This window comes from Lethenteron reissneri, chromosome 3, assembly GCF_015708825.2.
Source record: "Lethenteron reissneri isolate LAM-NWPU_2019-01 chromosome 3, ASM1570882v1, whole genome shotgun sequence".
In the NCBI taxonomy this organism is placed as follows: domain Eukaryota; kingdom Metazoa; phylum Chordata; class Hyperoartia; order Petromyzontiformes; family Petromyzontidae; genus Lethenteron; species Lethenteron reissneri.
In genome coordinates this window covers 14,858,904-14,873,122 of record NC_083781.1, presented here as the reverse complement: position 1 = coordinate 14,873,122, position 14,219 = coordinate 14,858,904, and the positions used below count along the sequence as shown (strand labels likewise).

The 14,219-nt window shown below is 51.4% G+C and overlaps 1 protein-coding gene across 1 annotated transcript; it reads right to left on the bottom strand.

The window, feature by feature from the left end:
* Positions 1-3,013: 3,013 nt before the first annotated feature.
* LOC133347321 (cytochrome P450 2J4-like) lies at positions 3,014-14,090 on the bottom strand. The gene is made up of 10 exons (XM_061559497.1): positions 13,853-14,090; positions 12,748-12,975; positions 11,246-11,408; positions 9,756-9,905; positions 8,649-8,809; positions 7,539-7,712; positions 6,424-6,565; positions 5,052-5,239; positions 4,241-4,382; positions 3,014-3,797 (listed from the first exon to the last, which is right to left on the bottom strand). Exons 2-10 carry the CDS (start codon positions 12,967-12,969, stop codon positions 3,607-3,609), a joined length of 1,533 nt encoding a protein of 510 aa, XP_061415481.1. The 5' UTR covers positions 12,970-12,975; positions 13,853-14,090; the 3' UTR covers positions 3,014-3,606.
* Positions 14,091-14,219: the final 129 nt, after the last annotated feature.

Here is a 14,219-nt window from a genome sequence, read left to right as displayed (position 1 = left end):
AAAGAATCTGTGGTAGAATTGTAATTTTTTTTGGCAGCATTCCAAAACAAGGGGACAGTGTAGCATTTCGAGTCATTTCAGCCAACTTGGGCCAAAGTGTGCTTATATTTGTATCTTTATGTGATTACACAGTACCTACTGAAAATTTTGATGTACAAAACATCACAGTTTTGCTAAATTTTAAATGTTTATGTTTAATTTAGCTTAGTGCCAATCCGTGAAGTTGAAGCATATTGTCTACAAATTTGCCATCTTTCATGGTCTACATTCACACTTGAGTATATAATGCACCAAAACCTGTCTCAAGTGTTTAGGTACATGTATAAGTGTCAGTTTGAGAGATATTTGGTGTTGCTAAAATGTATATAAATAAAGTTACAAACAAAACCAGCAGCATAAGATTTTTGTTTTTTCCAATTCACAATTATATACATTTATGGATTTTGAAAAAAAACTGCAGGGTATTTTGCGGAGAACTTTTAACATAAAGTCGAAAATGGTTTTGTCTATGAAAAAATTCATTTAAAAAGTAGTTCCCAGGTGTGGGAACGAAAATCATTTTCTAGCCACTTTTTCCTTGTTCACCTTACGGCCTATGTTGCTCAATGATCGCAAAACAACGCACGTGGCACGCGCGTGGCATGTCAGGGGCCGTCCATAAATGACGTCACGCACCTGGGGGGGGGGGGGTCAGACACAGGGGCGGTTTCTTCATTAGGGCGATTGGGCGACGCACCACCAATCTCAGCCGTTACTGTGCCTCTGGATATAGTCCAATCAGCGTCATGTCACGTTCTGTGGAGTACCGCCTCTTTTTGGGCGATTTCACTCTGGCTGAGAATCGCCCAGAGTGTTCCCATAGACTTACATTCAAAGATGTTTTTTTTCGAACGGCGGGCGCTCCAATGCATTCTCTATGGCTTCCGGGAGGGCTCGCACTAACGTGCTTACGTCATCATACGTAAGCACGTTTCAGTCAACAATATTATTTGTCGCCACCTAGTGGAATCTTTAATAAAAAGAAACTGAGTGGATTGTAATAATAGTGAGATAGAAACAAACAAGATGTATTGTAAGAGTCACTTTATTTTTCATTAATATTAAAGAAGTGAAGTTGCCTTTACATGCTTAAGCTGTTAATTTATCCATTGCATGGGTGGACCTTATCCTTATCAATCATCCAGACATTTGCCCCCCCCTGAGAGATTTTGCAGGAGCCGCCACTGGTCAGACATTTGTGACGATGTGTGACGAGGGGGGGGGGATGAGAAATGTGACGTCACATCAAAATGCGCAACTTTAAATATATACAACACGTTCTACTTAATTAAATAGACGTTTTAATAAATGTTTTCTCCTACAACATCAGAGTGCAGCGCCACATTAAATACGCACTAAAATGACAATAGTTTAAAGCGATTTGAAGCATGTTTTATTTTGGGGGGGGGGGGGGCAGAGCTTTGTGACGTCATATTTGAGGGGGGGGGGTCTGACTTTTTGTGACGCCGTGTGACGAAGGGGGGGGGGGGTCAAAAATCGTCAAAAATCGCGTGACGTCATTTATGGACGGCCCCTGACGTGGCACGCGCGTGGCATGCCACGTGGCCCTGCCCAGCACTGAACGCGTCACACACCCAGGGCCTCGTCGTCTGAGCTGGTTCCGTCCAGACGGGGCTCGGGGTGGAGGCCGGGCAAAGGAGTGGGTTGTTCCATGGGTCAGGTCGCTCCGCTCACTCACTGTCACCGCTCACTCATCACACTGCTCACTGTTGTCACTGCTCACGCTCCCTCGAGGACCATTCTCGCAGTTGCATCACCACCATCATTTGGCATTGGATGTTTTCTCATTGTTACAGAGTCAAAGCATCGTTTAAGGACCCCGTTCTTATGGTCTCATCACGACCACACGTGGGCTTGAGACCGTCCCCTTTATACGACAGCCGACAAGCCTTTCGAGGGTCATTGTGTCATCACTATATCTTTATCAATTCCCTTTGCTACAAAGCATCCTGCAAGGACCACTCTCACGGTTTCATCATCGTCACCATCTGCTGGCACCCGGCCCTTCCTCTTGCTTCTTCGTCTTCTTGGTTGCTTCAAATGTAACCAAACGGCGGTGGAACACATTGTCTTGCGGAGGGAGCTGGTAGGAACGTTGGGTTGCTCGGTCAATGGCCAGAGTCAACAGCGGCGTGGTGTATTCCGCAAATATGCCCGACTGTGAGGGCGGGCACAAGCCGGCGTGAGTAGGTTAAACGTTGAGTTTTATAAGGGCACCACGGGGTGACCAGCCCCTCCCCACCCAGCCCCACCCCTCCCCCAGCCCCACCACCCCCACCCAGCCCCTCCCCACCCTCCCACCCTCCCCACCCAGCCCCTCCCCACCCTCCCCACTCAGCCCCTCCCCACCCTCCCCTTCCCACCCAGCCCCTCCCCACCCTCCCCTACCCACCCAGCCCGTCCCCACCCACCCAGCCCCTCCCTCCCCACCCAGTCCCTCTCTGCAGGACGGACGGACACAATAATCAATCCCCTGTGGGCTGGTGTAACCAGGAGGTTCCTACCAGTATAATAGAGGCACGTGCTCAAAGCGCCATAGTTGGATATTCCCGTATCGATGCAGGTAGCAAGCATCATCTCAGTTTGGGCTGAGAAATTGTCATTTTATTTTAGGGACGATATGAGCGGTCAAAAAAGAGCTGGAAAAAAACTTGGTAAAAATAAAGTTTGTGATTCACCAAAGTACTACTGAAATGTACAAAAAAATTCACTGCAATACAATTAGACAAACTGCAATAACGTGTTTTAGTCTATATTCACACGACGTAGACGTGGTTGAAGTTGGAATTTGACAACATTTAAACAGCTCTCAGAGGATTGACTTGCCTCTGCTGAGATCCTGGGTTTGAATCTGGCTTTGAGCCACCCGTGATTAAACAGGTGAGTACGCAAGTTAATGGCGATTAATTTTTCTCAGCCCATTCACAACTTTACTGCACCGACAAACAAAAACAACATTTTAATATAAGTTTATTTTTCCACAAAATTGCAGCTTTGGGAATTACAAAAAATCGAGTTGACTCTTCATGCGACGAACATCCCTATAACAGAAGGGCGAGTGTAAAAGAGCACTCCAGTGTATGGATTAGGTTACTTGATGGGAACTCAGAAGTAGTTCTCTCTTATCTTCTACCACGGGCAGTGCTCTCTAACATGGGGTGATACACTTCTCTGCAATGGTTCTCAGTGGATAATTCATATCATGAAACTAGATTCACAGCACAAGTGGAATAACGTTGGGGGGGGAAAGAACCGTATTTGAATTTAAGAAACACACAAAACAATAACCACTTTCAAGGAACTCAACATTACTTGAATAATGCATTCCGTAAAATAAACTTGGGGCTGTGTGAGGCTTGGGAATAGTACAATTTATTTATTTTTCACTCTCACCATATACAATCGTCTGTTATATCCATTAATATTAACGTGATGGCGCTTTGGGTGGTGGATTCATGCCAGAAAGGAGCCCCTGACCCGGACGTGTTTAAGCAAAAAAAAAGGTGAAATCGACTTTGACTTCATGGGGAATTCGGAGCCCACAGCTCACTTGGCCGTGTTGCGAGGGCGGATGCCCAGCTTGTAGAACACCGGGGCACGGCTGAGACCCTCGGCAGCTACAAAGTTGGGCCGAGAAGTTGCGTCGGGCCAATGGAACTTGAAGCGCTGCAGCAGAGACGTGAAGAACAGGAAGAGCTCCATCCTGGCCAGGTTCTCTCCCAGGCACACACGGGGACCTGGGGGTGGGTGGGGGGAATGAGGATTTGCGTTCTTCTTTCGTATGACAGGACGGAAAAGCGATTAGAGTATTTATAGAACGCTTGCTTGGATGCCTGAGCAAATCACGCCGACTTACATCACGTCCGACCGATCGCAAAGCGCGCCAATGCTCTGCAGCCTAGCCAAGGAAATCCCCTGCGGCAGCTGTCACCGGGGCTGTCCCGAGGGTGGGTGGGGGGGGAGTAGAATGCTCACGTGAGCCTCCCCTTGTTCAATCGTGTGACAAAAACACGGGCCCATCGCGGGGTCCTCTTTTGTGCGAGCCCCGGGGGAAAATGACCTCCCTTGGCCCACCCCGCATCTGGGCGGCCCTTGGCTAACCCGGTGCAGTGCAAAGGTGTTCGGAGCGCCGGCTTGGCAGTCGGTGGCGGTGTTACGAGTCGGGGGCATTGCCACGTACCAGCAGAGAAGGGCAGGAAGGCGTCAGGCTTGACAAACTGGCCCGTTTTATCCAGGAAGTGGTCGGGGTTAAATTCGTCCGGCGTTTTCCACTGAGTCTCGTCGTGCAGAACCGACGTCAGGTTAAGTAACACCTTTGTTCCCTGCAGACAAATGAAAGTTGTTAACCTACGTAAGTATGTAAACATAACATCGTGTCTATTTAGTTGTATTTTTAATGCTTGTTTACCAAGGAATGCCCGAGTTTGATGGCTTTTTCAGTAAGCTCCTGCCAAATTTTCACAGCAGAGGGACGATTCTTGCGATAAACCTCCCAATTGAGTAATTTTGTGGGTGTCATTGCAAAGAGAGACGTCAAAGTCTTAAAAGTAATTTCAAATCTTGACTTAAAGCTTTCGTGACTGCAGTAATTCATACCCTTTGGGTCTTTCAGTAAAGTCACGGAGATAGAAAAAAGAAAAAAAATCACGACGTTTCGATCGCAACACAAGCAATCATCTTCAGGTGAAAAAATACAGCAGGCGACCTGCTGGGGCAGGAGAAATATAGTGGGAGAGCTGCTGCGACAAGAGGTTATATAATAGGTTTCAGATGGGTGCAACCCAAAGGTAAGTGGGCGGGGCTAGAGATGTAATTTGCATGTAAATGTAAGATCGCAATGTGGCAGAAGCAGTTAGATATTTTTTTTAAAAATCATATAGATTTCGATAACGTGTAAATTTCCTTTACATTAGCGTGAAAAGCAACGTCACTTTTACAGGCACGCAAAATAAAAAAAACCCACACAGGTGTCTAAATCTACGCAAGTTAACCTTGGGAATATCGTATCCTCGAAACTTGACGTCGGTGGTGGTAGAATGCAAGACGCCCAGCGGGGCAACGTTGGCCATCCTCTGGGTTTCGTGGATCACAGCGTCGGTGTACGGGAGGTTTGCTCGGTCCGTCGTGTTTGGCGAGCGATCGCCGCCAATCACCTCGTCGATCTCTCTCTGACAGCGCTCTGCAACGATCAGCGTGGTAAGCTACGTATGGTGTGAAAGAAGGTCAACATACATGCATACCAAAGAGCCCCCGTGTACGCTTAACAGCCGTTGCGGCAAGTGCTGTTAGCGAGCAGCACCTATGAAGTCCGGCATGGCACACGAGAGCGTGGGTGGCCAGCACCACCCCAGGCCGCCTTTATCTCCCCACTGGCGATGTTTACTACACACCTCACCAGGTACTTATTTGAGGCTGAGTCGACCTAGGGGAGGCCCAGGACCGGTTCAGATAACCGTCGCCGGTGTTGGTCGTGAGCGGGAATCGAATTCGTGTCGCCGGGTTCGTAAGCGCAGCGCGCCGACCGCTGCGCCACCGCTCCTCACAGCGCTCTGCAGTGCAGGTGCGGGGAGCAACGGGCCAAACCTCATCCTAAAACCAAGAGCCAGCCGCCACTCGCAGCAAGGTCACCTGTCAGGGGGGTAAAACTGCAGCCCTCGGAACTGATTTCTCACACCACTCATGGCCAAAAGGGTCCCTCCCCCAACTCCAGGCACCTATAGAAAACGCCTCCTCCTAAGGAGGGCAGTTAGGCCTATTCGTCCGTGGTGGCCAGATGTCTTAGAAGAGATGGGAGTACCCACACTGCACCCCACCACCACACAAGACCTACCAGCCGATCGACCAACTGTGGGTGCACACCGGTGATGCTGCTGGGTGGACAGGGGGGAGGGGAGCAGGGGGATTTAAGAAAGGCGCAACGTTGTCTCAGCTGCCGCACGGTCGGATCGAATTGGCGACCTCTGGATCGCAAGTCTGGCGCGATGACCATTATTGAGTTAAACCGTTAGAGCCAAAACACGAGGCGTGGAAACAAAGTTCGTGTTTCGCTGTTCAAAGAAGCACGTGGTGTTACTTGTATGTGTTACTGGCCCTCAGACAATGATGGAAATTCCACATTCCCATGGTAGGGACCATGGAACAATCAAAGTTGGCTTCCCACAAAGTGATACTCATTTTGATCGACCCCCAAAGAGTTGAGTTGACTCCCAACTAAGATTTGAACCGAACGGCCAGTCAACGGCTCTTACCGTAGCACCACCGAGATTCCATTATAACAGAACACACACATTTAAATCCAAATCGTTGTTGTTGTTGCTGGAGGCATATTCACAACTGACGTCAGACGCTTTCACAAAACCGTACCCTGGATGTGGGGATAGGCCATCATGTAGAGCAAGGCCCATCTCAGGGTGGTCGAGCTGGTCTCGGTGCCAGCTATGAACAGGTCTCCGACCACGTTGAGCAGATTTCCATCGGTGAAGGTGGACTCTGGGTCCTTGCTCTCCTGCACGGCGCGCACAACGCAGCATCCTCGTTTTACGTTTTTCGTGATTCAAGAACCCAAATAACGTGAAACAAACCCGGAGGGATAGACCCTCGAAATTAGGGACCGACCGGGGGTGTGTCCGGGCTCGCCGCCCTACCCGTCGTCGGCGTAATGATCGGGAGCAGGGGTGGTTACGGGGAGGGACATCCTCGCAATACTCTTAGGGGCATTCCTACATGGGGGCTATACCTAATAAATAAACTTGAAAACTTGAGACATTTAGCTAAGACCCTGGCCCCCAATTGCCATTTACTGTAGCTACAGGCCCAATTTTGGACACCTTCTACTTGAGCGGGGGGGAGGGGCTACTGACATTGGTGAGCGTGTGGTCGTAGTGGGCGGAGCTTGTGGTGGTGGACGGGGCTTGTGGTGGGCGGGGCTTGTGGTGGACGGGGCTTGTGGTGACGGGCGGGGCTTGTGGAGATGGGCGGAGCTTGTGGTGATGGGCGGGGCTTGTGGTGACGGGCGGGGCTTGTGGTGATGGGCGGGGCTTGTGGTGATGGGCGGGGCTTGTGGTGATGGGCGGGGCTTGTGGCTGTAGTGGGATGACTCTATCTGGCCTTTAACATTGAACAATCTATTTGGTGATACACCATCGGCAGTGGTACACAAATTATAATCATAACAAAATAATAAAACCTCAAAATAGGACGGGATGTGCTATGAAGAAGGGCTACTGCCCGAAACGTCTATAGTAATCGGGGGCATCCTTATTCTGGGCGGGGTTTCTCCGAATTGTGTGGGCCTTGTCGGAGTGAGGCGATCTTCTCTCTGGAGCGGGCGAGAGATGCCAGTTCAGTTTGCGCCGAGGACTGCTTCTAGCGCATTGTGTCACCGTGCCCTCGTTGTGTTACAAAAAATAAAATAAAAACTTAGAATTAATATACACAAATAATTAAAAAGACGTAAAAAAAACTGTGGAAAGTCTCGCCTTCTCCATCTCGTCCAAGTAGGCGTCGATCAGGTCCCGCGGTCGGCCGGCCTCGCGTGTTTGCCGGTGCTCACGGATGCGCTCCTGAAAGAACAGCTTCACTTTGTCCGCGTTCTGGAAGATAATCTGGTGAGGGCCGGGCCAGTCTTCCAGCCATGGCATGAATATGCATATCTGCGGAGAGGCATGAGAAATTAGACCATCCAAAAACGTGCGTTTACATTGCGCCCATAACGTTACAAACATCCCCGACGTTACGAACATCCCACTGACGGCAGTTGTTCCAGTGCCGGCACAAGGTGAACATGGCACAAGGGGCTACTGGTCTGCCAGTCGGCGGGCGATGCTGCCAATTGTTTTTTTACCTTTAATTGATGTGCGGTAAATTTTTCTCATTTGGACGGTGACGCCCGGCACACGTGGCCAACTTCTCTCTTCTGAGATAGCGTCATGGGATCTTTAACGTCCACCGTAACGCAGAGGGCGCACGTTTTTTGGCGGCTACGCGCCTGCAGTATTTACTGGGGCGGCCAGGGCTTTGAGCCGCAAAGAAGCGGCAAACGCGATAACGCTCGGCCACGTCGCAAGCCTCGGGGCTGAGTCGTCTGAACTGACGGCACAGATTACACGCCGTGATCAAAGTGTCGTCGTTGCCGCCCAACCGGCTTGAGCGTGTTCTCGCCGAATAAAAGCATCTTGCGTGCATTCGCCTTCAAGCACAGCCCACGTGGCACGATGTTCAACGTTTAGCTCCACATGCTGGGATCTTCTTCAGTGAAGTCAGTTCCTGAAGTGGACATTCAGTTCCTGAAGAAGCTCCCAACACGTGGAGTGAAACGCCTGACACAATGCCTAGTAACAAACCTTCATTCGTCGTGCGTGCAATGTGAGTACAACTAAAAAAAACGCAGCGTCACCGCTTCACCTAACCGTGTCTCGACTCGTTCGTCGCGTTTGACGTCGGCTGCACGCCAACATCACGGCTCGGGTTGTGCAGTGGAAAAAGCAACCCGGCACCTCTCAGAGCAGCACCGGGCCGGCCCGGCACGACAAACACTTCAAATAAAAGTCTTATAAGCGAACGCTCGTTGAAGATTCAACTCCGCTTGCCTTCCCTCTCCAGCCGCCTTCGATCCTGAAGTTATCGGCGAAGAGTTGCAGAAAGTCGCGGAAGCGCTTGTCGTCGTAGTCAAAGCGGTTCCCAAACACGATTGAGCAGATGATGTTTGACACGGCATTGTTGATGTTGAAGTGGGGGTCGAAGGTATCACCTGCAACCAGACACGACGGATAACATTTGCCAACAGCGATTTCCACTACGCTACTGCAGTGATCTAATGTGCGCGTGTATGTTCAACTTCTTGCGCACCGTACGTAGCCAACCGTGCTAATCGGAGTTGCGTGGGAAGGACAACAAACTAAACACAACAATTAAGAGTGAATAGCCCAGTGGCTTCTGTAAGCACTGCGCGGTGCGGTGACCGCCGCCTTTGTTCGATGGTCAGCCAAAATACGCTGCTGCGAGGATGACCGGAGTTCGCTTGATGGTTTTGACGAGATCAGCAAGGCATTGTGGTTCATTTGTGGCAAGCACACTGGACTCGCAATCCAGAGATTGCTGGTTCAATTTGATCTCCGCCTCTGCACATCAGGCAGCATGCATACACAACGGTGAGCCAATCAGTAGGTCAGGATCAGAATATTTATTTTACTGGAGGAATCCGATGAGCTATAAAGCTCTTTTTCCCCCCACAGACGTCTAGTTCACATCTGGTTGGGTACAGTAAAACAGCCTACGGAATAAAATGGCGCATTTTTGTGCACGACGCACACTCGAGCGACTTGCCACCTAACTCAACGGCAGCTCGTTCGTACGTATGGGCATGTCGAGCTTCTCTCGCACCGTACGTAGCCAAATGTGCCAATCGGAATGCATCGCTTCACGCGAGTGATATGCGATGGCTGTCGTGCTGAGCACTGGGTTGAGGCGGCGGAAGAGGGAGGAAAATTGCGGGGGGTGAGTGCGATGGGCGTGGAAGTGCGGAGCTGGGCTGGCATGACTTTGCAGTTCCCCGGTCGGCTGGTGTTTTGTTACGACGGCCCGTGAAGACGAATTAAATCATTATAGTGGGGGGCGCTGGGGATGGGGGAATGTTTTGGGGCTCAGCACAGTGATGCGGCTCGCGTTCCCAAGCGTTTGTGCGCTCGCTCGCTCACCGGACTCCCGGAATGTCTGGACGAGGATGGCCACCTCCTCGTTGATCTTCTCCTCCAGAGACTTCTTGCCGAGACCGAAGTTGCGCAGCGTGGAGAGGGCGAAGCGCCGCTGCTGCTTCCAGCTGTGGCCGTACCCCGCCGTGATGATGCCTGCAGCGAAGCGACCGTTGCAGATTGCACGTTCAAGTCTGGCCGCGCGATGTCGGGTATCTACAGCCGTACCGCTGCTGACCTAGCAAGTCTGGGTTTGCAATTGTTGTTTTTGTTTGCCTCTCAAGTGTATCGTGTTCGAACAACACACACGGGGGGGGGGGGGGGAAGTGTGGCTATTTTCATCAGACATTTAAGAGTTGCCGAATTGCGAACGTGAAAATTCAATCTGTTTATCACGTAACCGACCGCTGCCCTCCACGGCCGCCCAGAGGAGCGGGTAGAAGAGGTTTGTGAATGATGGGGTATGGTGGTGACCCCAAGTGGCCTCTAGGAACCGCTGTACGGCCCTGCTGCCAGTATACTAAACATTCAGAGATGTAAACAATCATCGCTTTATAATAGACTTCATTCATTGATCGTGAGCCATGATCTATCCTCTTCTGGATGAGCACCCCGCACCCGAGCCGTCGCCATCTCTCACGGCCTCGCGATGCGACGATCTGCCCGGCACGCTCACACGAGCCCATTTCATCGCTCCATCTTTCACGATGGACGTCCTGAACTAAAACTTTTATTTTACCAGGTAAGGCCCACTCATCTATCTAGCTCTTTTTGAGAAGCGACCTGGCCACAAATGATAGCTCAACGAAGTGGCTTATCATCACGTGGAAATTTATAGCAGCCAAATATTCAAAATGTGTAATGTTGGATTCTAAATGTGGAGGGAAAAACTGGAGGACCCTGAGAAAAATCCACACGACCACTGGGAGAGAGACACGCAGACTCCAAATATACAGCAGCAGGCGTCAAGGTCGTGATCAAACCCACGACCTCCTGCATACCTGGTGAGGGATTTAACATCTTGCTACCGCGGCACTTACACAGCAGCGACGATTGCTATACAGGAAGCAACTCCTGACACCATCGAATGGTTTCCAGGACTCAGCGCCAATCTACAATAAGCAGTGGAAAAGTGCCGCTATGCGACGGTATGCCATGCCGGCATTTCCATAAACACCAAATACGTAAACTGGCACTTTTCATAACGGATCCTATTCCTGTGCCACAATGTTTCTGCAGAAGGGAATCGCCAGTGAAGATGGGCTGCAGGACGATTAGGTTTCACGCAATTTTCACTTCAAACCTAATATTGTCCCAAATACTACAACGCATTCGTCAATACCACTGCCTTAAAAAAGAAAAAAAGTATAAATATACTAGGCGATGCTTCAGGTAATGGCCCTACTTCACAGCAACGTAGAGCAAGCACGTGGTGGAGAGGCCGTCGCTCTTCAAATGCCACGTGGACAAAGAGCGGAAGGAGTCGAGCGGCTCACCGAGGCCCTCCGTGATCTTGGAAATCATCGCCATCCAGGGGCGGTCGGCAAACTCCTTGGCGTGGTTCACCAGCGCATCCCTCACGGCATCGAAGCCATTGATGACCACGCACAGCTCGCGGCCCAGCAGCAGGCTGTACACGTCCCCGTAGCGCTTCGAGAGCTGCGTACAGACGTCGAAGGCGAAGCGATTTATGGTTTCTGCTCACGTGAGCATCGAGTCGACAGTCATCGCCTGTTCACAGCCCCGAGTCAGTGGTGGTGAATTCTGCATTCCTATGGCGGGGTGGGGGGGAGTCTGTCCATAGACCAACCGCTGTTGACGTGTCCACAAAATGGTAACTATATTATCGACCCCGGAGGGATGATGGGCTGAATTAAAACCCAACCAGAGTTTGAACTCGCAACCTCTTTAATTACGAGCCGATAGCTGAACCGCTGGACCATCCCACTGGCATACAGATGGGGCAGCACATTCCGATGATGTGGCCAGTTATCGAACAATAGCCACCGGTTGGGGCAAGGGGTAATTGCTGTTGTGGATGAATGATTTGTGAGACATTTGGAATCTTTTATTAATCCCAAGGGTTGTGTTTACCATTGTTGCCAGAACATACTAAGCTTTACCTGGATAAGTGCAAAATACATTTTTCAAGTCTCCCTATTGCTAAACTTAGGGGTGATTACATCATAAAATAATTTGAATTTCTAAAGCAATCTTGTACGACTTTCTGGTGGTGATAATTTACGAAATTAATTTTTTCCCCACAATTTCTTTCAAATTCTGCGAGCAGTTATCACGCCATGAGAACTCCCACTGAGCGACGCAATCTGCTTCCACCCCTCGGAAGCAGATGTATGTACACTATATGTAGTTTGAACTTCTTCCGCGCCGTACGTAGCCAACTGTGCTCATCGGAGGACAGTTGGCTAAACACAAAAAGTAGCCCCAAAGAAATGAGCTTTCAATCGAGATGATTTAAAAGTGCATAATTACAGCGGCTTCATAAGGGGCCGTCCATAAATGACGTCACGCACCTAGGGGGGTGGGGGTCAGTTTTGTGACGATGTGTGACGAGGGGGGGGGGGTTGAGAAATGTGACGTCACATCAAAATGCGCAACTTTAAATAAATATAGAATTGTTATAACAACACTAATTGTTATAACAACACTCCTACAACATCAGAGTGCAGCGCCACATTCAATACGCACTACAATGACAATAGTTTAAAGCGATTTTAAGCATGTTTATTTTCAAAATAGAAATATGGTTTAGAGGGGAGGGGGCAGAGCTTTGTGACGTCATATTTGAGGGGGGGGTCTCACTTTTTGTGACGCCGTGTGACGAGGGAGGGGGGGTCAAAAATCGTCCAAAATCGCGTGACGTCATTTATGGACGGCCCCTAATATCGTAAGGAGGAGCGTTCCAGACGGCCGCAGAAGCGCGTCTGAAAGCGCCACGCGATGCGGTGACCGTCACCGAACAACAAGAATTCGCCACCTTGTGCAGGGCCGTGCCGGGCTCCTGCGTGGGCAGGGAGCCCAGGTTGCCCAGCAGGGGCAGCGCCGTGGGGCCGGGCGGGAAGCCGCGTGGCCGCTGGACCTTGCGCCACTCGAGCAGCAGCAGGAAGGTGGCGAGGAAGACGAGGCAGGTGGAGAGCGACGGCGAGATCAGGGTCGAGGAGAGGGCGTCCAGCGCGGAGGAGCCCAGCGACGCCGCCATGGCAGCCTGGCAATGAGGACGAGGGCAGCGGTGAGTGGGTGGGTCAGTAGGTCGGTGGGTGGGTGGGTCAGTGGGTGGGTAGGTGGGTGAGTGGGTGGGTCGGTGGGTGGGTCAGTGGGTGGGTCGGTGGGTAGGTGGGTCGGTGGGTGGGTCAGTGGGTGGGTCAGTAGGTCGGTGGGTGGGTGGGTGAGTGGGTCAGTGGGTAGGTGGGTGGGTCGGTGGGTGGGTGGGTGAGTGGGTGGGTCAGTGAGTCGGTGGGTGGGTGGGTCAGTGGGTGGGTCAGTGGGTGGGTGGGTCACTGAGTGGGTGGGTCAGTGGGTGGGTGGGTCACTGAGTGGGTGGGTGGGTCAGTGGGTGGGTGGGGTGGAGTAAGAGAGGGTGGGTGGGTGAGTGGGTGGGTGTGGTGGAGTAAGAGAGGGTGGGTGGGTCAGTGGGTGGGTGGGGTGGAGTAAGAGAGGGTGGGTGGGTCGGTGGGTGGGGTGGAGTAAGAGAGGGTGGGTGGGTGAGTGGGTGGGTGGGGTGGAGAAAGCGAGGCGATGATTGTTGGAGACGGAGTGCGACGAGCAGCTGATTCAGGAAGAGGTTAGAAGAGGGAGGGAGCGTGTGGCGGAGTTGGAGAGAGGATCAAGATGTGGACCCGTGCCGTGAAATAAAAAAACCCTGAACCTCGTGGAGAAAGAAAAGGGCACATAGTCTTCTTTCACGTGCACACATGAACACACTCCAGGGAGCAGGCACATGAACATCCACAGGAACATTCGCGTGAACACGTACGAGCACACACTCTCCACACAAAGCACATGCCGACACACGCTCAACAAATAGTCTGCACACTTCCCCGGATTGAAATACACACTGCACTCACCTGGCCCCCCTCACTCACCTCGCTCCCTGCTTGGTGGAGGAGTCTCGGGCGGGCACGGAACGGAGAGAGAAGTCCGCTGCTGGGGTCGTTCACCTGCAACTGCTGCCGCTGGACTCGGGCACACGCGGCTTGTTGGGGGGTGTTGACACCCGGGCAGGGCTCAGGATCTAAACAACAACAACAACAGCAGCAGCAGCTCTGGGGTGGTGGTGTTGGTGTCACGCAGTTGCATCGCTCTCGACGCGGCGAGAAGACGTCGCAACGTCCGCCCAACGTTTAGAATGTTCTGTGGGGGGAGGCGGGGGGGAGTAAAAAGTGACCGGGTGTTTTTTGTTATTTTTTTACAAATCTGGTTTCGGGTGGTTTCATCTTAAACATTCCGCAG

Coding starts and splice junctions, on each gene's coding strand:
- LOC133347321 (XM_061559497.1), bottom strand. CDS start 12,969: ATGGCGGCGTCGCTGGGCTCCTCCGCGCTGGACGCCCTCTCCTCGACC. Junction 11,409..12,747: donor CCGGCACGGCCCTGCACAAG/GTGGCGAATTCT, acceptor GTCTGTACGCAG/CTCTCGAAGCGCTACGGGGA. Junction 5,240..6,423: donor GGCCTATCCCCACATCCAGG/GTACGGTTTTGT, acceptor TGATCGTTGCAG/AGCGCTGTCAGAGAGAGATC.